General features: G+C 41.5%; 1 protein-coding gene across 2 annotated transcripts in view; it reads right to left on the reverse strand.

Annotated features, from left to right (window-relative positions):
* Positions 1–4,210: 4,210 nt before the first annotated feature.
* The window catches only part of LOC309340952 (cytosolic phospholipase A2 epsilon-like), a 39,193-nt gene continuing 19,346 nt past the window's right edge, over positions 4,211–24,057 (reverse strand). For both annotated transcript variants that reach the window (XM_081860242.1, XM_081860243.1), the window contains exons 13-20: positions 23,478–23,700; positions 22,188–22,302; positions 20,572–20,709; positions 16,032–16,139; positions 15,427–15,618; positions 14,217–14,386; positions 6,844–7,027; positions 4,211–4,969 (exon numbers count right to left, since the gene is read on the reverse strand). In XM_081860242.1, the coding sequence (XP_081716368.1) occupies positions 4,752–4,969; positions 6,844–7,027; positions 14,217–14,386; positions 15,427–15,618; positions 16,032–16,139; positions 20,572–20,709; positions 22,188–22,302; positions 23,478–23,700 (1,348 nt within the window). In that variant the 3' untranslated portion in view covers positions 4,211–4,751. The remainder of the gene's footprint in view (positions 4,970–6,843; positions 7,028–14,216; positions 14,387–15,426; positions 15,619–16,031; positions 16,140–20,571; positions 20,710–22,187; positions 22,303–23,477; positions 23,701–24,057) is intronic.

The raw sequence follows: 24,057 nt of genomic DNA on the forward strand, positions 1-24,057 counted from the left end.
AGCTGTAACCAACAAATTTATGGGAATGTAATGAAGGGATTTAAATGGGTAATTTGACTAAAGGGTTGCTAAAAAATTCTTTTTAAAATAAGGATGCAGCGAAAGGGAGGTATGGGGAAGTCGACTGAAAGAAGTTACAGGAAAATAAGATTATGAAATTATATATGTTTAAATGTTTTGTATGTTTTTGTTTTGTGTTTTGTTTGTTCTTATTATGTGTTTGAAAAATGAATAAAAATTATTTAAAAAAAAATGTAAAGAAAAACCCTGATGGGCATGTTGGCCCCTCAAAAGAGGACATGAGGGCATGTCTGGGATTTCTTGGACACATGGCAACCCTACTCCAACGTAATCTTTGTAGAAGGAATCATATGCATTGCTGGGTTCAGGGCTAATAGTCTTTTCAAAATCGAAGAAGAAATGCATCCACCAGATTTAATTAGCAGATAGTAGGTGATGGGCATCTGCCAAATTAAATTAGGAAAAGTTGAGCGATTGAGTAGACATTTGTCCTGGGTAGAAAGGCTGAGGTGATACTGATGGATGAACATGAGACAGAGGCATGATTCTGTTGCACAACTGGAAATGGCGTCCTGAGAATAATTAAGCATTCTTAATTGGAAACATGGCTGCATCCAAGAGATTTTATTGACTTCCATTTTATTTGGCAGTAGTTATGTGATAGTACTCTGAGTACTCCGAGTCAGCTTTCAGGTTGCTCTGTTACTGCAATTGAATACTTGAAGAAAGCTGCTAGAAATATACTGCTCATAAGAACATAAGAAAAGCCCTCTTGATTCAGGCCAGTGGCCCATTTAGCCTAGCATCCTGTTTCCCCAGATGTTCATGCCCAAAAGCAGGAAGAGCATTTCTCAAGTCAGAAACTAGATACGCTCCATTACGCTCATCATTATTATAAAACTGAACCAACAGGTTTTATTTTTCTAATCTTACAAATAATAACTTGAGCCAACAAGCGTGTTTTCTTTAATATTGATGAATTAACCACAAAAGCCGAACAGAGCAGCAGCAGAAGCACAAGCCACACTGCTGAGTTCAGGCTGCTGTCAATAAATTAAGTATTAAAATAATCTAGTCGCGTTGACTTTGGAAATGCCATTTGCTACTTATAGATACAGAATTGTGTGTACAGTGCCAAGCCTTCCATTTTTCAGTTATGTGTTTCTAAATCATTACCAGAATTCACAGGATGTTCCAACGTTACAAACAAATTAGTTTTGTAAGATTGCCACCTTTGTTCTGGCAAAATACAGGATAGGGCAGGGCAGGATGGTTGGCGGCGATTCCCCCCCCCCAACCTGGTGCTGAAGTGACTCAAAAGCAATCCATTACAATCTATTGCAGCCTAAGTGGATGACCCCTCTGGAATTTAACACAAACGTACACATGTATGCACGCACATGCACATGCACACACACACACAAATTTGTAAATCTGTCTGTACACACACACACACACAGAGAGAGAGAGAGAGAGAGAGAGAAGACCTGAAATACAGGACAAAACTTGAAGGAAAGTATTTGTTTCTGCACAAATCGCTCCAAGCTGAAATATTCCTAGGATGTTCAGTTCACAGTTAGTTCACATAAACATGGCATTCTGACCTGTTCTTAATGCATAGTTGATCACATCTATGGAACGTGATTGATATGTCCTTTTAAGTCTTACATTATCAATCATTAAGTAATTGAACAGCTTAGAAAGGAACAGCAGCTTGAAGCAACCCCTAATAACTTGCTTTTGTGTCTCATCTCCTGTCTTAATATGAATTCCATGATAGTGCTCATTCTCAGTGTTTTGTTTTTGCCCCTTTCTGCTTCCGCTCCTAATAGCGGTGGTTCCACACCAATAAATGTGTGGGAATCTTTTGCTAAAACCCTCAATGTTTCTTCCTTTTGCCTAACCCAGCAGGTATCAATAGGTGAAATTCTTGGTTCCTGCCTTATCCCTGTTTGTCATGACCCCCTTGGCGTGCAAAATGATACCTGGTTTTATTCATCCCTACCCCAAAATGATTCTCTCCGCACCCTCGGTTATTCCGGTTACCATAACTGGGGTAACCAAGTGCGCCGCCGCCCATCTCTAGCCATTGATCTGTTGACCCCATATGTGGCTTCCTTTAATGTCACTTGTGCCCGTATGGTCAATTGCACAAAAACCAACTGTGTGGAGATGGGTAAGGATAATTTTAATTGCTCTAATTATGTAAATATTTCCTATGTATATAAATACACAGAGCTGCCTGAAGGCTGGTTCTGGTCGTGCCCAGGCTATACATTCAATTATATTCCAGCAAACATCAGCCATGGCACGCCCTGCTGCTTAAGCCGTTTGTCCATCATTTTACCCAAAAAGCAGCATTTTTCCCGCTCTAGATATCGCCGCTCTGTGGAATTGACTAATGATTGTGACGATTCTGTTTCTCTCCCTAGCAGATCTGAATATATTTCTCTAGCTGTCTCTCTCTTAGGAGTCCCTGGATTGGCTGTACGGAATAGCAGGAATATTAATTCTTTAGCTTGCTCTGCAGCAAAAGCCTTGAATACTACTTCACAAGCTCTTCACCTTTTGAATAAAGAACAGAGTGAATTGCGTCGCGGACTCTTACAAAACTGCGCTGCAATTGATTATTTACTAATGCTTCATCATTATGGTTGTGAACAAGTAAATGATATGTGTTGTTTCAATATTACTGATAACTCCAAAGCTATTCATACGCAAATCTCTCATCTGCAAAACCTCACACACCACATTAAACAGGACGTTGGATTTTCTGGCCTCTGGGATTCGTTTACCCAGTGGCTCACTAGTTGGTTACCAAATTTGAACTGGCTTCATAATCTTTTTCAATATGCTATTGTCGTAATATGTATATTAATTTTGTTATGTTGCTTCATCCAATGCATTCCTGGTCTCATACGCCTTTGGTCTCAGTGTTTTTCTCCTCCTTTGCCACCCAATAAAATTATTGCTGCCTACTTTGCGAAATGGCAACACCAACAGTAAATAATAGGGGAAAATGTGGGCAGACTTATTTCGGGCATGCGTTGGCAAACCACGTGTCCTGAAATACTTTTGTCCCATTCACCCTGAAGTCATATAACAACATCACTGGGCAGATTTATTTCGGGCATGCGCTGGCAAACCACGCATCCTGAAGTATATCTTGTCCCACTCACTTTTAAATAAAAGAAAAGGGGGAGATGAAGGAAAGTATTTGTTTCTGCACATGTTTCTGCACAAATCGCTCCAAGCTGAAATATTCCTAGGATGTTCAGTTCACAGTTAGTTCACATAAACATGGCATTCTGACCTGTTCTTAATGCATAGTTGATCACATCTATGGAACGTGATTGATATGTCCTTTTAAGTCTTACATTATCAATCATTAAGTAATTGTTTTAGGTCTTGTTCTATTAATCACCAGTTATAATTTAATTAGGAGGTTTCCATGCCTGTCTAGTTCTGTGCTCCCTTTCTCAGCCTTTAATCTAGCGGTGATTAATACCTATATGTAACCTTTGCTTTGTACTTGCTTTGTACTTGTGTTAACCAATCAGCAACAAGCACATATGTGGCAATGTTGTAATATTCAATAAAAGGGACTCCCCGAGACATGCTCAGGAGATGCCTCCCAGATGACACCCACTACTCGTCTGTCGTTTATTTCAACCCAACAAAAACTGTATCAATGCAGGACACAGCATTTTACATTGAAATACAGGGAAAATCCTGTATTATACAGGATAGGTGGCAACTCTAATGGTGCCAAGCACTGTGCATTCCCATGCAAAACACTGCTTTTCATGTGGCACAGTCTGAACCTGCCACTTAAAAGCCTCCTACAAAGCAGCTGCAGCCTCACATTGGCACCCAATTCCTTTTGTTATTGGACTATCTCAGAATAGGCAGGTTAAATAAACGCCACATCTATAGCAGTTGTTAAGGACAGGCTGGATGAGGAGGAGGGGTGGGAGCCTGCCTCCCAAAAGCCCCCTAGGAGGGCTCCAAAGATGATACCTTAGAGTCTCGAGCCTGGTGGTGGGATGAGCTGGGAGCTGCTAGAAACAGGAGACTTGAGTCATCAAGGGACCTCAGGAGAAGGAGGGCCCTCCAGGACAGGATTAGAAGCTGAGAGTCACAGCATGCACACAGACAGTCCCAGTCTGCTTTCTTGGTATGGCACAAGGATGTGCTGGGAGATCACTGAAGGTTGCTTTCAAATGTCAGCACCTCCCCTGTCCAATAGTAAATGCAAACCCAGAAATGAAATGTAACAGATGATACCTGTTACATAAGGGATCTGGAGCTATATTATAAGTTTTGCATGACAATTGGTTTGTTCCTGAGATAAGAACATAATAGTAGCCCTGCTGGATCAGAGCCAAAGTCCATCCAAGTCTGCCACCCTGTTCTCATCTTGGCTAACCAGATGTCCATGGGAAGTCCATGGACAGGATACGAACACAATAATCCTTAATCCTGCTAAGTACAGATAGATTCACAGCAACCAACTTGGGAGAATCAGCACAGCTGATGCTGAGTTTTCAAATAAGTGACATGCTGATTTAGAATCTCAGTCACTCAAAAAAGCACAAGCAGTCTTGGGAAAAGATAACTTTTGTTCACATCCTGAATTGCTTGGCTTATCCCGTAGGGCCCCTTGGTCCAAACCAAAGTTCAGTGAGATTTACGAGTGCTTAGAGAGCTTGGGTCCATATTCCAGCATCTCATTTCGTGCATTTCTTCAGTTTTTTTCTCTGTTCCACTGCCATATGCAAAGCTTCCAGGATCATATGTTGGTTATTCAGAATATTGTATTCACTCAGTTTCACTAGTTGATCGTACTCTTCGTCAGTGAATGTCAGGGAGTAAGTAGAGTAAGGGGTGCAGTTACTGGAGACATCGACTTTGCCTTCTTTCATTTCTGATGGAGAGCGTTTAACACCTATGAAAAAATTGCAGTAAGGTAGTGCTGTAAGAATGGGATTTACCAAAATTAAGTTCATACATGCATATTCAACAGCTGCTAAGGCACACAGATTTCCCGTTGAAATTGTTCTGTTTGACTGAAGACATGTTTTCTTCTCTGTGAACTGCCCTGAGACCTCCCAGTATAGGGTGGTATACAAATTCTACTACTACTACTACTACTACTGTTTAAAAACTGAATTTCTTGGATTGTATGCTACTGGTACTGTTATTGAGGCTTGATACATCAATGCTAGGAAATTAAGACCCTTCATATATTGTACAAGGGGCTTTTCTGCAGTGAATAGCAAGCAATTATCTCTCCCCCCTCTACTTATATCTATCTATCTATCTCTATCTATCTATCTATCTATCTATCTATCTATCATCTATCTATCTATCTCTATATATCTTTATCTAGAATTGTCATCAGGACCACAGCGCACAGGGAGAAGAGGTGTATTCCTTCCATCTTCAGCTACGCTCTGGACCAAAGTCCTTCTTGGCATGGCTATGAAGCTTAGGATAAAAATGGGAGCTTTCCCCCAAAGTCTTATAGACATCCCTGGGGGTGGGGGAAGGTTGTGGATTGTGGCTGAAAAAGGAACTGATGATTTGATGACAATCTGGGGTTCCTGTGCCTCTAGTTCATTAAATAAAGCAGGGGAAAGAAACCAGAATTAGTTGCACACTGTGCATTTTGTGAAATAACTAGTTTGGCCATTGCTGACAACCTTGAAGAAGAGGAGGTCCCATTCACAACTCTGCTATAGTGTTAAGAGAACAGTTTTATTCAACCAAAAACAAAACACAAAAAGTTGAAAGACAGTGAGATCTTGATGAAACAGCATGCCTCACCTCTGATCCAAGGAGATAAACAAGGCATTTTCAGGAATTGATCAGTCTAATGAGGAACTGAGGAGGTTAAGGGGTTCCATGAACCAAGTTTATGAGCATTACAAATGCAGAGTTGTTGAACAAGACGCCTGGTGCAAGGTGCCTGAGAATTATTAGTGTGCTGGTGGCTGACCAGCCACCACTATCAGATGATGAGCAAACTCTGCCACCTGCCAGTGCCAACCATCTGACTATCACACTGCCTCATGAACACAGATTTAACTTATTTATTTATTCAATGTATTTCTAGCGCACCTTTCTCCCGAGCTGGGATTCAATCAAGGTGGTTTACAACATTTTAGAAACATCCATTATAAAATACAGAATAATTAAAACAACAGACTAGTTAAAAACGATAATTAAAATACATCACAACATATCTAAAGCTAGCATTTTAAATATAATTTGCCCTGACAGCAGCCCAATGATCAGCATTATCTGCACCTTAGTTTCCAAAGGCCCGACCTAACAGGAAGGTGTTAGAGAACAATGGTGGGAAGGATTCTAGGAGGCAGGTCCATTCAACTTCAAAAGGCCAGTTTAAGCTCAGTCAGTCAGCTAGACTTCCCAGGGTAAGGCTGGCACTGGCAGTACTTCCTTTGAAACTAGACTTCCTTAGCTGTGCTAAAGAAGATGCACAACAGTGGGTCCTCATAAGATATATAACTGAGTCCAAATTTGCAGATTTTGTGATTTCTGAGGACAGACACTTGACTCTAGTGGTTTTTAGAGGAATTTATTTGCTTCCAAAATGTGTGTGTGTGGGGGGGGGGAATGGGTTTTCTGTGTGTCTCCCTTTCCTCTGTTATCCTCTTTCTCCTCATCTGTAAACATGTAGATAATAAACTACTAAACACAGAACTTTATAAGTATAATGTACAAATAATAGTAATAATAATAATAATAATAATAATAATAATAATAATAATAATAATAATAATAATAATGGCATACCGGGTGCTTTGTAGTAACGAAAGCTATCATTCACTTGTGGGAAAAATACTAATATTGGTGCTTCTGGATTCTCTGCATTGTCAAACAAATAGCATTCCTTCAAGTGTTTGTCATCTTCATGTATCACAGCTTTGGGAAATGGGATTCCTTCTTCTGCACAGTACTTGCATGTCTGTTCCAGGGGCTAGGTGGAAAAAAGTAGTTGTAGTAATAACTATTATTACTTATACTCCACCCATCTGACTGGGTCACTCCAGCGACTCTGGGTGGTTAGTAATACAATAGTATGCTAAATGTGGAAAGGCTTATTTTAAATTCAGTACTCCTCATTTCTCTGTACGATTTCCTTCCAAGAGCAGACACCTACCAGAACTCTCTTTGAAACTCCCTGGGCAAATGTTAGCTATTAAGAGGTAACACAAAGGACTCATATGTAGGTGAGGGATCAGGGGAAATTATTTCACCTTGTCTCTGCATAGCCTGTCCTACGAGAAACAATGTGTTCCTTGTGTCCTTAGGCTCTGTGTTAGTAGTTTCTACTGAACATTCTGTGACATCATAGCAATTCAGATGTCAGGGCAGGATGATTCACAGTCAGAGACATTTTTTTTAAAAGAAATATTTATTGAAATTTTACATAATGAAACAAATATTCAACATAGACATTTAAACACAATAAAAGGCATAACAGAAAAAACAAACAAAAAAACCATAAAAATCCAATTTTTTACTAACCATCTTCATAACCCTCTTTCCTGACTTCCTCACATCTCCCTTTTCTGCGTTCCCCTTTACACAATCAAATTCAGCAGTTCCTTACCCTCTTTCCAATCTTATTTAATATTATACATTTCAACCTATTATGTCTTCGGTTTTCCTTTCTTTTTAAATCCATTTTTACATGTTCTTTATAACTTAATCCCTTATATCATTTGTTTAGTTTCGACATAATTTTACTCTGGTCTTTTCACCCTTTTTTCTTAAAACATTTTTGCATACTTCTTTTTACTATGTCACTGATGCCAAATTATCTTTATGTCCAACATCATTTTAACATTCAAACATTTTACATTGTTTTTGGAGATATTCTTTGAACTTCTTCCAGTCCTCTTCCACTGACTCTTCTCCCAGGTCTCGGATTCTGCCAGTCATTTCTGCCAATTCCATATAGTCTATCACTTGCATCTGCCATTCTTCCAGAGTGGGCAAATCTTGTGTCTTCCAATACTTTGCGATGAGTATTCTTGCTGCGGTTGTTGCATACATAAAGAGTATTCTATCTTTCTTTGGCACCAATTGGCCGACGATGCCCAAAAGGAAGGCCTCTGGTTTCTTAGGAAAGGTATATTTAAATACCTTCTTTAGTTCATTATAGATCATTTCCCAGAAAGCCTTAACCCTTGGGCATGTCCACCAAAGATGAAAAAATGTTCCCTCAGTTTTTTTACATTTCCAACATTTATTATCAGGCAGGTGATAAATTTTTGCAAGCTTGACTGGGGTCATGTACCACCTATAGATCATTTTCATAATATTTTCTCTTAAGGCATTACATGTCGTAAACTTCATATCGGTGGTCCACAACTTTTCCCAGTCAGCAAACATAATGTTATGACCAATGTCCTGTGCCCATTTAATCATAGCTGATTTAACTGTTTCATCCTGAGTATTCCATTTTAACAGCAAGTTGTACATTCTCGAAAGTATCTTAGTTTTAGGTTCTAACAATTCTGTTTCTAATTTCGATTTTTCCACCTGGAAGCCTATTTTTTTATCCGAATTAAAGGCCTCTCTAATTTGATGATAGTGTAACCAATCTTGCACTTTATCTTTTAGTTTCTCAAAACTCTGCAATTTCAATGTGTCTCGATCTTGTTCTAATATCTCCCAATATTTCGGCCACTTGGCCTCCATATTGAGTTTTTTCAGAGCCTTAGCCTCCATAGGTGATAACCACCTTGGGGTCTTGTTTTCCAATAAGTCTTTATATCTTGTCCAGACATTAAACACAGCTTTCCTGACAATATGGTTTTTGAATGCTCTGTTAGCTTTTACCTTGTCGTACCACAAATATGCATGCCACCCAAAAGCATTGTTGACCCCTTCCAAGTCCAAAATGTCAGTGTTCTCAAGAAGTAGCCAATCTTTCAGCCAGCAAAATGCTGCTGATTCATAGTACAACTTCATATCTGGCAGGGCAAACCCCCCTCTTTCTTTAGCATCAGTCAATATTTTAAATTTTATTCTGGGCTTTTTGCCCTGCCAGACAAATTTAGAAATATCTCTTTGCCACCTCTTGAAACAGTCCATCTTGTCCACAATCTGCAAAGTTTGAAACAAAAACAACATTTTTGGCAATACATTCATCTTTATAGCAGCGATCCGACCCAACAAGGAAAGCTTCAATTTTGACCAAATTTCTGGATCTTTCTTAACTTCTGATCAACATTTCTCATATATAAATTCAAATTTTTAGCCGTCATGTTAATCCCTAGGTATTTCACTTTCTTAACCACAGTTAAATCTGTCTCCTTCTGAAACCTTTCTTTTTCCATTGTTGTCAATTTTTTCTCTAAAACCTTAGTTTTTTGCTTGTTCAATTTAAATCCTGCCACATGACCAAATTCTTGAATCAAATCTAACACCCTTTTCGTACTAGATTCTGGCTCCTGTAATGTTAAAACCAAATCATCTGCAAAAGCCTTCAGTTTGTATTGTTTAGCTCCGACCTTAATTCCTTGGATCATATTCAAGAGCACCTCCAGGACCGAAATAAATAACAATGGAGAGATAGGGCAGCCCTGTCGTGTTCCTTTTTCTATTCTAAATTCTTCTGACACCACATTATTAACTATCAATTTTGCTTTTTGTTCTGAATAAATTGCTTCTATACCATTTTCAAACCCCCGTCCCACTCCCATTCCCTTAAGATTTTTCTTCATAAAATTCCAAGAAATATTGTCAAAGGCCTTCTCTGCATCAATAAAAATTAAAACTGCTTTTGTATTAATGCTCATTTGCAATAACTCCAAAATGTCAATGATATTCCTTGTATTATCCGACAAATGTCTGCCTGGGAGAAAGCCTGCCTGATCTTTATGTATCACTTCATTTAAAACTCTTTTTAATCTATTAGCTAAAATATCTGCAAAAATTTTGTAATCCACATTTAAAAGGGATATGGGACGGTAGTTCTTAAGTTGTGTCTTTTCAAATTCAGATTTTGGTATAAGTGTGATGAAAGCTTCTTTCCACGATTCCGGCACCTTCTTTCCCTCCAGAATCTCGTTGCATACCTCCTTTAATGGTTGGATTAAATAGTCTTTCAAAGTCTTATAATACTTGGAGGTTAATCCGTCCGGCCCTGGAGACTTGCCCAATTGCATGTTCTGAATGGCACCTTCAATCTCCTGTTCTGTTATTTGGTAGTTCAATATTGTCTTGTTTTCTTGAGATATTTTTTGTAATCCATTAGTTCTTAAAAATTGGTCTATCTCAGTCTCTTTCTGTGGCCCCTGAGTGTAAAGTTGTTTGAAGTATCTCTGGAAGCATTTTCTAATCTCCACAGGATTCTGAATGTTTTTCCCTTCGACCTCAAGATTTGTAACCGTGTTCAACTTCTGTCTTTTTTTCAACTGCCACGCTAGCAGTTTTCCACATTTATTGGCTGATTCAAAAGTCTTTTGTCTCATTTGTTTAATTTTCCACTCAACTTCCTGATTTATCAATTTCATATATTGTACTTGATATAATTTAATTTCTCTCAGAATCTCCTGTGACTTTGGTTTCAATCTTATTTTTTTCTCTCCTTCTTTTATTTTCTCCAAGATTTTATCTTTTTTCTCATTTTGAGTTCTCTTTTTTATTGCATTCTGTTGAATCAGAAACCCCCTCATGACCGCTTTACTTGCATCCCAGATTACTTTTTTTTCAACTGTAGTTTTCAGATTTACTTCAAAATAGTCTCTCAAAGTCTTTTGGACCTTCTTAACAATCTCTTGATCTCTTAGTAAGGTGTCATTCATTTTCCATTTGAAGGAACCAGTTAATGTTAGTTTCATTTCCATCTTTACAGCATTATGGTCGGAGAAGGTTTTGGGGCAGATTTCCACCTTTCTAGTCTTAGGTGCCAGTCCTCTAGTTATCCATATTTGGTCAATTCTAGTCCATGTCATTTTGGCTTCAGAGAAGAATGTCCCTTCTCTTCCTAGGGGATTTTTTGTTCTCCAAATGTCGATCAAATCCATATTGTCAGTTAGATCAAAGAAAGTTTTAGGTAGCCTGCCCTCTTTTGTTATGCTTTGTCTTTGTGCTTTGTCCATATTTGTAGATACCACCCCATTCATATCGCCCATCATGATGATATTGTTATAGTCCATATAGTCCAACATTGTCTCATGCAACTTCTTGTAAAATTCCGACTTCCCCTCATTTGGTGCGTAAATTCCTAAAATCAGAAATTTTTCTCCTTGTATTTGAATTTCAATTGCCAAAATTCTTCCTTGCTCATCTTTAAAAAGGAACTTTGGTAATAGGCTTTCTTTTGCATAAATAACAACTCCTCTTTTCTTCACTCTATCCGATGAGATAAATTCTTGGCCCAATCTTTTATTAATCAAAACTTTCCTGTGAAGCCTAGTCACATGCGTTTCCTGTAAGCAAATTAAGTCTAATTGCTCCTTTTTTAATATATGAAAAATCCTCTTCCTCTTCTCAGGGGAGTTACAACCATGAATATTCCAACTTAATAGTTGCAGGGACATGTTGAAGTCAGTCTACTTTCCTCCTACAGCTCCCAAAAGATCTTCTCCCTTTGGCGGTGGTATCACTTTCTCCGGCTCGTCAAGACCCAAGGGTGTATGTAAAGAACTTAATGGTCCAGACCCTGGGGCTCTTGATTCTTTTTCAGTTTCCTTCTGAAGGTCTTCTCCGTAGTCACTCAAAAATTTTTCCTTATCTTCAACTGTTTTGATTTTGACTTTTTCCCCTCTAAAGTTGAAAGATAGTCCCTGGGGGAATTCCCATCTAAAGATGATTCTGTTGCTTCTTAGTAATGTCACCAAATCTCCGTAGTTAGATCTAAGCTCCAGTAGGTGTTTCGGGATGTCCTTGTAAATTTCCACTCTAAAGTCCTGAATCTCAAGAGTCTTTTGGAAATGCGCACTCAGAATCTTGTCTCTTTCTTCCTTCGTTCTGAGGGAGACCAGGCAATCTCTTGACCTGATCTTCCTCCCTCCCTTTCCAAGTCTGAATGCACTTATAATTTTAAAATCTTTATCCTCTTCCAAAAGCCAAAATTCTGCAAACTCTTTTGTCAGATACTTGATTAGATCTTCCTTTTCAAGTTCTGGAATCGACCTCAATCTTAAATTATTTTCCTTACTTTTTAATTCCAACATAGACAGATATGCCTGGTGTTCGCCAATCTGCTTGCGCATAGGTTTGATTTCCTCTTGCACGGCCTCAACTTTCTGTTTGGCCTCCTCAGCTGTCTTACGATTTATTGTAGTGGCCTCCAGCAATTTCCCAATAGATTGTGCATTTAAACCAACTTGTTGAGTCAAATTGTTAACACTGGCTGTATTTTGGTCAATTTTAGATGACTGTTCGGCCACTTGCTTGCTCAGGCCATCCAATTTTTCAAAGATTTTATCTAGCACTGAGGTAAAGTCTCCTCCTGCGGCCATTCCTTCAGGCCTTATTTGCTCCAAATCTTCCTCTTGTGACACAGGAATAGCAGGAACAGATGATCTGCGCAGCTGTGAGATTATGCTCGGCTGTTGTGTTTTGGCTTTACTTGATCTTGTCCTCCCTCTCATTCCACTGCTGTCTATGTTCCAAGGTCGGTCTCACGGTTTACAATTCCAATGGAAATCCCCAGATTCAGGAGTGGGAAAAAACCCCAGTAGTTGTACAACTTCAATATTCCACTAGAGGGACACAATGTTTTTCATAGAGAGACACAGTTTATAAAGTCTTATAGGATATAAAGTCTTTTTCCAAATTACAAAGTGTCCCCCTCCGATCTATAACAGTTACAAATCTCCAAAAGACCTTACAGATCCTTTACTTTGCAGAGTTGAGCATAAAAAGTTACAATATCTCCAAAAAGTGCTGGTTACAATGTGACAGTTCATGCAGCCTTAGAGCTCTAGTTACTTGGCAGCCCGATTGCCGGGAGTTCAATATATATTTCTTATAAGTCCACCCGTGGAGAGGGAAAGCCAAATTCTTCCTCTTCCACCTTAGATTTCAACAAGTTCTCTATCTGATGTTCAGATAGCAGTCTTTTAAAGCGCAATTTCTTAGGCAAGAGCAAATTGAATGTCGTTGCTTTAAATCTTTTAGCAGAGCCGGGAGACGGACTTCCTGGTTGCGTCTCCCATTTCAGTGTCAAATTAAGGCTTCTTTTTCAAAGACATAAATTCTTTAAACTTCACCTACTCACGGGTAGTTGTTTCTTAGCCAAATGATCCCAGGAAGAAAGGTCAGCGCTCACCGACAGCAGCTTCGCGGCTTCACTCCACGGAAAGAGTGATCGACCCACAGCACCACGCCAACCCCGTCACTTTCCGGAGCCCCTTGCGGGGTTCCTTTACAGTTTCAGGGGGCGCTGCTGGTGCCCGCCGGGTCCCACGACCACAGGCTTCGACTGCCTGTGGGTTTTCAACGGTGGTCTCCACTTCGCCGTAGCGGACGACCCGTTTCCGCGGAGCTCCCCCTTCACAGCAAGAAGAGGGCAGCCATTGCCGTTCGCGCCGCCTCCGGAAGTGACACAGTCAGAGACATTTACAGTAACCCCAGCCTCCAACTTATTCGAGGGCTTTCTCCTAGTTTTTTTCTTACTCCTGCAGTTTGTTTCCTGAATCAATCTTGCTCTCGTCTCTCAGCTTCCTCCCTACCTTCTTTTCTAGACCTCCTCTTTCCAGTACTTTTTCTCTTCTCTCTCCTCCCCCCACAACTGAAACTTGCCTTAGATATGTCCGAAGGAAGATAGGAGTTGGAGGGAAAGGATACAGGGCCCTTGGACTGTGATATAGGGACTGTGATATAGGGTACCTTGGAAGTCAAAGAGAATCCGTTCTGGAAGTCCTTTCGACTTCCAAAACATTTGGAAACCAAAGCACGGCTTCTGATTGGCTGCAGGAAGCACCTACAGCCAATCAGAAGCCATGGAAGCTGCGCCAGATATTCAGCTTCTGAAAATCGTTTGAAAATTGGAACACTCACTTCCAGGTTTCAATCATTCAGGAGCCAATTTGTTTGGGAGCCAAGGCATTTGGGATCCAAGTACGACTGTACTTAGCTATAGCCATCATTTATGATACTCATCATAAAGAGATGGGCAGAAATGGGAAAGATGCATTTCTCACCAACTTCTGTGATCCTGCACTGTAATTTAGATGTATGATAATGTCTGCCTTCCGCTCTTTTCTCAGTAAAGGTGCAACGCTTGTATTGATGAAGAATCCAGTATCTACTAGTGACAAGTACTCTTCTGTTTGAGTCAGCTGATTGGGTGAAGAAGCATCAAGTATAGTACCTAAATGGCAAAACAGAATCAGTTTTAAGTGGAACAGAGTAAGCTCGAGTTTTCATTGCCACAGAGGCAATCTGCTCCAACCTGGAGTTTTCTTTGTTCCTACTCAACTTTAAAGAGCTGTACTTAGAAATTTTCTCCTACAACTTCTCTTCTTCAGTTTCAGATGTTGAGTACTTTACAAATATTGTCTAAAGTTTCAATTATTTGCCTAAGGGTGGAACTATGCTTTGCTTTAATAAACACAGGCCCCCAAACTAGAGCTGTCCAGTAATGACTCCTAAAAATTCTCCACCTATTTTGGGGCAAAGAACTTCTCCAATGGTTTCTTGGGTGTGGGGGCTAAGCATTGGCAATTGCAATAGCACAGCTTCTATCTTTTTTCCTAAGATTTTTTGCTCTTGCGTAGATAGCAGTGGCAGCAATTGCATGGCAGCCTGGCCACCATTTTGCATCCTACAAAATGCCCTGGACCTAGCATCATTCCAGAGCACTGGGGTAGGAGGGAGATGGAGACTATTCAGAGAAAATTCTGCAAAGTGGCTATCCATTTCTAGAAGAGTGGTGGTGGCGGCGGGGGCGGGGGGGATCTCATTTATTTTTGAGAATATTTATATGATAATTACAGCTCTGCTCTTCATTAAAGGAAGCACTATAAGGTATATGGCAATTAAACAAATAATCAAAGAGGAACCACTAACAGCAGGGACAGCCAATGTAGTGCCCTCCAGATATCATTGGACTACAGCTCCCATCATCCTTGACCCTTGACCTCTCTGCCTGGGGCTCATGGGAGGGGCACAATAACTAGGCAAAGACCCATTGAAGCTCAGTTACCACACAGCCACTGCCACCTAATGCATTCAAGTCCATAGCATGATCTAGCATGTGCACAAACAATAACACGACATACCCATGGACTGGACATTTGGGTGGAATGTTGAGTGAGGAGCCTTGGCAAGCAGTGTGCTTATTCTAATTTCAGACTGAGCTCAGGTAGCATGTTTTTTACGTTAGAATATATATATCCCAAATGATAATACCATTCCATCTATGGAAACTGTCATTCTCAAGGTAGCCATTGTCCAGTTGGAGACCTCTGAGAAAATTGTGGTACTGGGCAACTGATAGGCGATCAGTAAGCACATCTCTAAATGCACTGGATAGCGGTCCAGCAGGGGTGTACAGATGTGTCTTTTGCTCATGTGGTCGAGGGGGTAGATGAGGCTCTGTATCTACAAAGGAAAAGCAGCAACAATGAATTTATAAAATGTATAAATTTCTGAAACTACAATCCTTTCCAAAATACAATCCTTTCCAAAAGAGAAATATTTTGTGGAAGTGTCTACTCAATCAGCAAAAGCAGAAAATCATTTTGAGCCCTCATTCAAAATCATCGTTTAACATTAAATACACACACACACACACACACACACACACACACAATTTAGAGCTTCAGTTGTCTAATACAAGGATGACTAAATCTGAAAACATTTAGACAAATCTGAAAACATTTAGACAAATGTGCTTACAAGGAGCCAACACTAACAATATACAGGCAGCAAAGTTCCAAAATATTTGTTCATTGCTCACAGATCAGTTTAGAACACAATCAATAGGTCAAAAGCCACTTAGGAAAATAACTAACCAATGTCAGCTATTTGGTCTTGTGTCCACTTGTGCCAGAAGTCCTCTGGGCTTTGAGAATCATTCCAGAAATACAGCAAATTCAGGGAAAATATACTACTCCACATGCCTGTACAGTGAGGGATAATCAATAACAATTTAGCATTATTCTACTGAAAAAATACTATTTATTTTTTGCAGTAAATTGAACTGTTTAATCAGAGCACACATTTGCAATCTCCATGTTCAAACAGACGCATGCTTAAGAAACTATGATGAAGGCAGAATGGTCCTTGCTTTTAGGAATTCCATTTGTGCCATTGTAGCTCATGCCCCAGAGCAGGCAGTCTGGCAGGCCCCCGGCAGGGCCCTCTGTCCAGCTTAGCCCCCCAAGACCTGGGGCAAGTGTGCACCTGGCTACCCCCCACTCTTCACAGGCCTGCCCTAGAGAACTGGGGCACAGCAGGAAACCTCCGCCACCATGTGGTCAGAAGAAGAGATTGATTGTGGGCTGCAAACTATTTGCCAAGGGTCCTGGAGGGCTTCTATACACTCTGCCATATGTGCTGTATCTTCTATGCACTGTGTTCAGTCTTCTCTTTGCATCACACAGCCACCCCTGTAGTAACCTCAGGCTAGGGTGGGGAGGCAGTTCTTCCTCCTCCGCCCTTCCAGTACTGCAGTCTTGCTCAACTCTGGGCATCTCCTTCCTGTCTGCAGCCTCATTGGCCTTAAATAGGCTACCACCGGCTGCACATGCTCCATGTCTTGAGACACCCAAGTCTTCTGATGCCTGGCATTGTGCTGACAATGTATCAATTGCCCTGCCACCATTTGCCTTTGCTGTACCTACCCTTGTGTCAGCAGATTATTTGTGGCTGCTTGCCCATTCTGCTTTAATGGGTTGGCTAAGGCAAGTACAGGGTGTATTCTTTCAGTTGTGTGGGTGTGTAAACTCAGAGCATGTTTGCCTTTCTTTCCACTAACCAGGGGACTCTGTGAGTGCTACTGTGATTATGAATCAGAGCCACACACCCACACAATTCACTGGTAGCATTGGACAAATCATTATCCCTTCGTAGATTATAAGCATTGTTTCAATCCTTACTTCATCTACGTTACCTTAGCATTCGTTACAATGGAAGGGATCCTGACATAACATATGCAAAGTTATTTTAACACTGAACAAATAATGCCAGACATCAGGGTGGTGGCCCAGAGTAGCTCCTGGTATAGGCCTCTGTCATGCACAAATACTCAGTGACTGAAGCTATGGGAGATTCTCTAGCCATCAAAAGCACTAGGCCTGCATCTCTTCTTTCTGCTGTGATATCATTGCATTGTGAATTTCCCTGCATCCAGAAATGCCAACCAATGAAGTTAGGTAGGGATAGAGAAATTCACCTGATGATATCTTGTTGGGCTACAAGGCAAAAAAGAGGAGCAGATTCAAGGCTGCTGTTTTCAGTGGCAGAGAACTTACTAACTAGTTTCTGCTTCAGTCTAATGAGGTCAATAGGGTTAAAGGCAGCACAGCAATCTTAGTGAAGTAGTCAGAGGCAAGAAAAATGAATGTGCTATGGTGAGTTAATGCTCCTCTCTCATTGCTTGTGAGCTATGAATTACAAAGCTCCTGGCTCTAATATCAGTTCTGCTATGAACTCACTAGGTAGTCACTGTTCTTCAGTTCCCAGTCCCATAGGAGGACAGCAGTACTGGCCCACCCTACAGTGTTGTTGAATTACTGAGATAATCTCTGTGTAGCATCCTGAGTGCTCTAAGGAGCTCTTAAGGATTACTTCTTCTTCTTCTTCTTCTTCTTCTTCTTCTTCTTCTTCTTCTTCTTCTTCATTTGTACCCCGCCCATGTGGCTGGGTTTCCCCAGCCACTCTGGATAGCTTCTAACAAAGATTTAAAATACTTTAAAATGTCACACATTAAAAACTTCCCTGAACAGGGCTGTCTTCAGATGTCATCTAAATGTCAGGTAGTTGTTTATCTCTTTGACATCTGATGGGAGGGGGTTCCACAGGGCGGGCGCCACTACCGAGAAGGCCTTCTGCCTGGTTCCCTTTAGCTTTGCTTTTCGCAGTGAGGGAACTGCCAGAAGGCCCTTGGTGCTGGACCTCAGTGTCCAGGCAGAACAATGGGGGTGGAGACACTCCTTCAGGTATACTGGGCCGAGGCCGTACAATTGGGGTACAATTGTATAGAGGTACTTGAACTATAGAAGATGGAGAAGCTCTATACAGTCAGCAAAAACAAGACCTGGAGCTGACTGTGGCTCAGATCATCAGCTTCTTATAGCAAAATTCAAGCTTAAACTGAAGAAAGTAGGAAAAACCACTGGGCCGGTAATATACAATCTAATTTAAATCCCTTATGAATACACAGTGGAAGTGAGGAACAGGTTTAAGGATTTAGATTTGGTGGACAGAGTGCCTGAAGAACTATGGATGGAGGCTCGTAACATTATACAGGAGGCAGCAAATAAAACCATCCCAATGAAAAGGAAATGCAAGAAAGCAAAGTGGCTGTCCAATGAGGCCTTACAAATAGCGGGAGAGAGAAGGCAAGCAAAATGTGAGGGAGATAGTGAAAGATACAGGAAACTGAATGCAGATTTCCAAAAAATAGCAAGGAGAGACAAGAAGGCCTTCTTAAACGAGCAATGCAAAGAAATAGAGGAAAACAATAGAATGGGAAAAACCAGAGATCTGTTCAAGAAAATTGGAGATATGAAAGGTACCGTATTTTTTGCTCTATAAGACTCACTTTTTCCCTCCTAAAAAGTAAGGGGAAATGTGTGTGTGTCTTATGGAGCGAATGCAGGCTGCGTAGCTATCCCAGAAGCCAGAACAGCAAGAGGGATTGCTGCTTTCACTGAGCAGCGATCCTCTTGCTGTTCTGGCTTCTGAGATTCAGAATATTTTTTTTCTTGTTTTTCTCCTCAAAAAACTAGATGCGTCTTGTGGTCTGGTGCGTCTTATAGAGCGAAAAATACGGTACATTTCGTACAAGATTACCATAATAAAAGACAAAAGTGGAAAGGACCTAACAGAAGCAGAAGACATCAAGAAGAGGTGGCAAGAATGCACAGAGGAACTATACCAGAAAGAAATGGATGTCTCATACACCCCAGGTAGTGTGGTTGCTGACCTTGAGCCAGACATCCTAGAGAGTGAAGTCAAATGGGGCTTAGAAAGCACTGCTAATAACAAGACCAGTGGAAGTGATGATATTCCAGCTGAACTATTTAAAATTTTAAAAGATGATGCTGTTAAGGTGCTACACTCAATATGCCAGCAAGTTTGGAAAACTCAGCAGTGGCCAGAGGATTGGAGAAGATCAGTCTACATCCCAATCCCAAAGAAGGGCAGTGCCAAAGAATGCTCCAACTACCGCACAATTGCACTCATTTCACACGTTAGCAAGGTTATACCTAAAATTCTACAAGGCAGGCTTAAGCATTATGTGGACCGAAGTGCAAGCTCCCAGAAGTGCAAGCTGGATTTCGAAGGGGCAGAGGAACCAGAGACCAAATTGCAAACATGTGCCAGATTATGGAGAAAGCTAGAGAGTTCCAGAAAGACATCTACTTCTGCTTCCTTGACTATGCAAAAGCCTTTGACTGTGATGTATAGAAGTGAGAGGTGGACCATAAAGAAGGCTGATCGCCGAAGAATTGATGCTTTTGAATTATGGTGCTGGAGGAGACTCTTGAGAGTCCCATGGATGGCAAGAAGATCAAACGTATCCATTCTTAAGGAAATCAGCCCTGAGTGCTCACTGGAAGGACAGGTCGTGAAGCTGAGGCTCCAATACTTTGGCCACCTCATGAGAAGAGAAGACTCCCTGGAAAAGACCCTGATGTTGGGAAAGATGGAGGGCACAAGGTGAAGGGGACGACAGAGGACGAGATGGTTGGACAGTGTTCTTGAAGCTACAAACTTGAGCCTGACCAAACTGCGGGAGGCAGTGGAAGACAGGAGCGCCTGGCGTGCTCTGGTCCATGGGGTCACGAAGAGTCGGACATGACTAAATGACTAAATAACAACAACAACAACCTGAACTATTGTACAAAGATTGTTGAACTTAACATTAAAGATAACAGTCTGTTATCCTTTCATTTCACACTGTCTTGACTAGTTCTACCAATACTAAACAATGACTGTGGAACTGGTTGAGTGACAATTTGGGCTACAGTTGTAGCTTATTGATATTTCTAGTTTCTGGGAATCACAATTGAGGAGAGTGCAGTTGTCCTCAGGTCCTGGTTTCAGGTTTTCCACAGGCCACAGTTGGCCACTGTGGGAACAGGCTGCCTCGTCCAGCAGGCCCTTCTTATGTTCCAGCTAGCATTTATGCCTTAAACTGACCTATTCATATAAAAGGTAATTCATTACAGTTTTGGTGTGGGTTTCAGATACCCTACATGCTCATGTACATCAATACGATTTTAGACAGGTCATACAGCTTGGTTACTACACATACTAAATGGACTTGATTGCTAAATCGGTTATATTATTGCTACTTCATTATTAAACAAAAATAATAAGAACCTTGCAGGTAACAGATCCGAGTCTCTGGAATCCTCTTCATCAGACGCCCCATAAAGAATTCACTTCCAAAATCTTCAGCACGGACAAAAGCTCCATATTTTAGTATCCCCACTTCATAGGGTGTGAACTCAACCCATTCTGCAGTTACAATCACATTTAGAAGAACATGAGCAAAGTTCTCTCTCCCTCTCTCTCTCTCTCTCTCTCTCTCTCTCTCTCTCCCTATCTATGAATTAAGACACATTTTCTTCTTTAGCTTAACTTATAGCTCCCCCTGTCCAAAGAGATCACAGTGTGCAGTAGCAAACTAGGTCATGGCATTATAAGGGCTTAGCCACAGTTACCTTTCTTTCCTCTGTGCTTTCTAGGCATGGTCTGTGGTTTAAAGCTCCATGTCCAAGCGCTCTATTTTTTAATTTTATTTTTATTTGCTTTGGAGCTTTCCCTACGAAAACCACTCTTTACTGCTCTACTGGAGCAAATGGCAATCCGCGGAAAGCCCAAATTGCCATTCGTTGTGCTCCAGCTTTAAAGAGCAGGTTTTTGTGGGGAAAGTTCTGGTGCAAAAAAAAAGAGATCACTCAGACATGGAGCTTTAAAGTGTGGACCTGTACCTGGAAAATATGGAGCAAAATGTAAGTGTGGAGAAGCCCCAGCTCTGAAGCAGACCTGTGGTGGAAACTGCAAGCCAGCTAGAGCAAACCCTCCAACATTCCTCAGATGAAAAGAAGGACATTTCTCACTCCCCCCAACTGACCCTCCTCAAGCACCCATTTTTGTCATCTCCACCACCACCACACCAAAGGAACACAGAACACATGCCCTCCACTGTCCTGAGACAACCCCTTAATCCCAGTTTTATTTTATTGTTTGGTAGATTTACAAAAAGAAAAAACACACATAAATAAATAAATTTTAGAAAGGGGCAAGATTAGACACAGACGCACAAAGCATCATCATCATCATCATCATCATCATCATCATTATTATTATTATTATTTGCTCCACTCCCCCTTTCTTCCTGCTCAGGGCAGCCCTGCCCTCGGCCGGCCCCTCAGAGCCAGCATGTCACACAGGGCTGGGCCTTGACAACAGCAGCAGCCTCTCCTCCTCCTCCTGGCCTGCTCTCCAGCAGCCGCTACAAGCTGTCCATGGGAGGAAGTTGGCAGCAGCAGCCATAGAGAGGCAAGAGGATGCTCCCCTCGCAGCTACAGCTGCTGTCGCTTGGCAGGAGGAGGTCTGGCTCACCCTCCTCTTTGAGCTCAGTTGCAGAGGAAATTCCGGGATCAGATCAGAAACTGGGATGGTTTTCAAAATTCCAGGATTGTCCCTTGAAAATCTGGGCAGTTTGAGGGTATGCTAGAGTGATCTCTTTTATGATTGCAGTACTTGTTTCTACGCATCTGCAGGGACAGCATTCTCAGTGGGGTTATGATACCCACATTGCCTCTGGACTTCATGTATTTATTACATTTGTACCCAACTTTTACATAGTTGTTTAAGGTGGCTTTCCAAACATGAGACAATACCAAACTCCTACTCCCTCATTTTTTCTCTCACAAAAAACAATTGGAGATGAGGATCTAGTGACAGATTAAGAAACAAAAATATCCTACCATTGAAATCCATAGTGCTGTACTTCTCTTTCACATTGATTGCAGTGTAGATTGGTAAAGGATTCTGCCCCTCATTAATTGCTTGCTGCTGATCAGACAGTTTATGGTTGTCTTTCTGTGTTGATTTAAAGACATATAAGATTGGCTCAGGAAAAAGAAAGTGGTCTAATGCAGAGGTTTTCAAACTTTTTGAGTCCACGGCTCCCTTAACCAACTACATTCTTTCTGCGGCACCCCTGTGGGGCTCAGGAGCCCAGTTTGGTCACCCCTTGGCTGCAGAGCTGGCAGCCCCTCACCCTTTTTCAAATACCCTCATGGAGTGTTTTCTCAGCCTCATCTCCTCTCCCCTCTTTTTGGGAGTCCTCCGGGCAGCCGCTGCTGCCATCCCTGGTCTCTGAGCTCGTCCCCCCCCCCTGCTCCAAGGAGAGGTGCCTCCTCACATTGCCCCACAGGGGCCTGGGACTTGTCTGTCCATTCCCAACATCAAGGGCTGGCAGACTGGCTGGCTGGGCTCCCTCCCCCACTTGCTTGCTTACTCCAAGGCCACCTCAGCTTCTGGCAACCAGGACCCCCCCCCCCCCCCCGGCCAGCTCCAGAGGCACCACTCCTCTGAGGAGCTTGTAGGCAAGGCTGCTGCAACAAACAACTGTGCAAGCCTTGAGGAGGCAGGGATGTGAGAGGGCACCAGAGGAGGGAGGCAAGGAAAGAGGGACAGGGGCCAGTGTTGCCTGTGGCACCCCTGGCCATCATTCAAGGCACCTCAGGGTGCCATGGAGCTCAGGTTGAAAACCACTGGTCCAATGTGATTCTGGCATCACACTGTGGGCCAAATAGACTGTTATACTGAGGAGCAACATCTCTGAGCATAATGAAGGTTTCATTTAAGCATCATATTAATTTGTTTATTTGTAGTTGTTTTTAATGCTGAGCCTGGAGGCAGATTATTTTTTGAGGCTGTTGAGTGCAAGGTGAAAGATTATTGTTCATGCCATATGCACTCACCCTACTTTCGCCTCTGGCACAACAGGCTTTGTGGGTTGGTTTTTGTTTTTTTCCGTATTCCGTATTCTTTCAATTATTCACAAAATTTATTTGATCACAAAATTGTGAGTGTACTATGATGGCAGCAGTGACCCTCTCAAACCCAGTTCCTGTCAGCCTAGCTTATCCACACTAGCATCCCTCCCAACTCAAAGGCCTAGATTTATAAATGTCTAAGTTATATCCAGTATGCCTGGATGATCTGTGCTATTTAACAGGCTAAAAATAAATGTAACAAAAGTACTGTACCCCATCATGTAACAAATATTCAATAAGGAGCCCCCATAGGTCTATACAGGATGTCTTTTGTCCCTCTTCTTTCCGCTCGCGCAGCTGTCTGTTGTAATATTTCAAACGCTCTATGGAAAAGCCATCCAGCTTGCACTTGGTCACATGTCTTTTCACCTCTTTGATTTGCTCATCCAAATCTTTTTTGGACCAACAAGCATCTCTGTACAAGTTCCCCATGGTCCTGAGAAAGGAAAGACATGGAAGGACAGTGTGAGAACATAAGCTTATACAGCTTGGTACCTTCCATTTGTTTTGCTTGAATGAGGGCTGCTATGGTGCTTGATCCTGGAATCCATTTGGATGTTGTTCCTTCTAGCAACACATCCTGTTTCCAATAGTGGTGCTAGACAGATGCCTCTAGGAAGTCCACAAGTCAACGGCTCTCCTATTGTACCCTAATGGTATTCTAAAGGTATGCTATCTCTCAACATGGGATTTCTATTTAGTGATCATAGCTTCTAGCTATTGATAAAGAGTCATGGAAAGAGGAACTTTCTTTTGTCTATTCCAAACCTACAAATACATTTAGTTGGCAACT

This window comes from Podarcis erhardii, assembly GCF_964252035.2.
Source record: "Podarcis erhardii genome assembly, chromosome: 1".
NCBI lineage: Eukaryota > Metazoa > Chordata > Lepidosauria > Squamata > Lacertidae > Podarcis > Podarcis erhardii.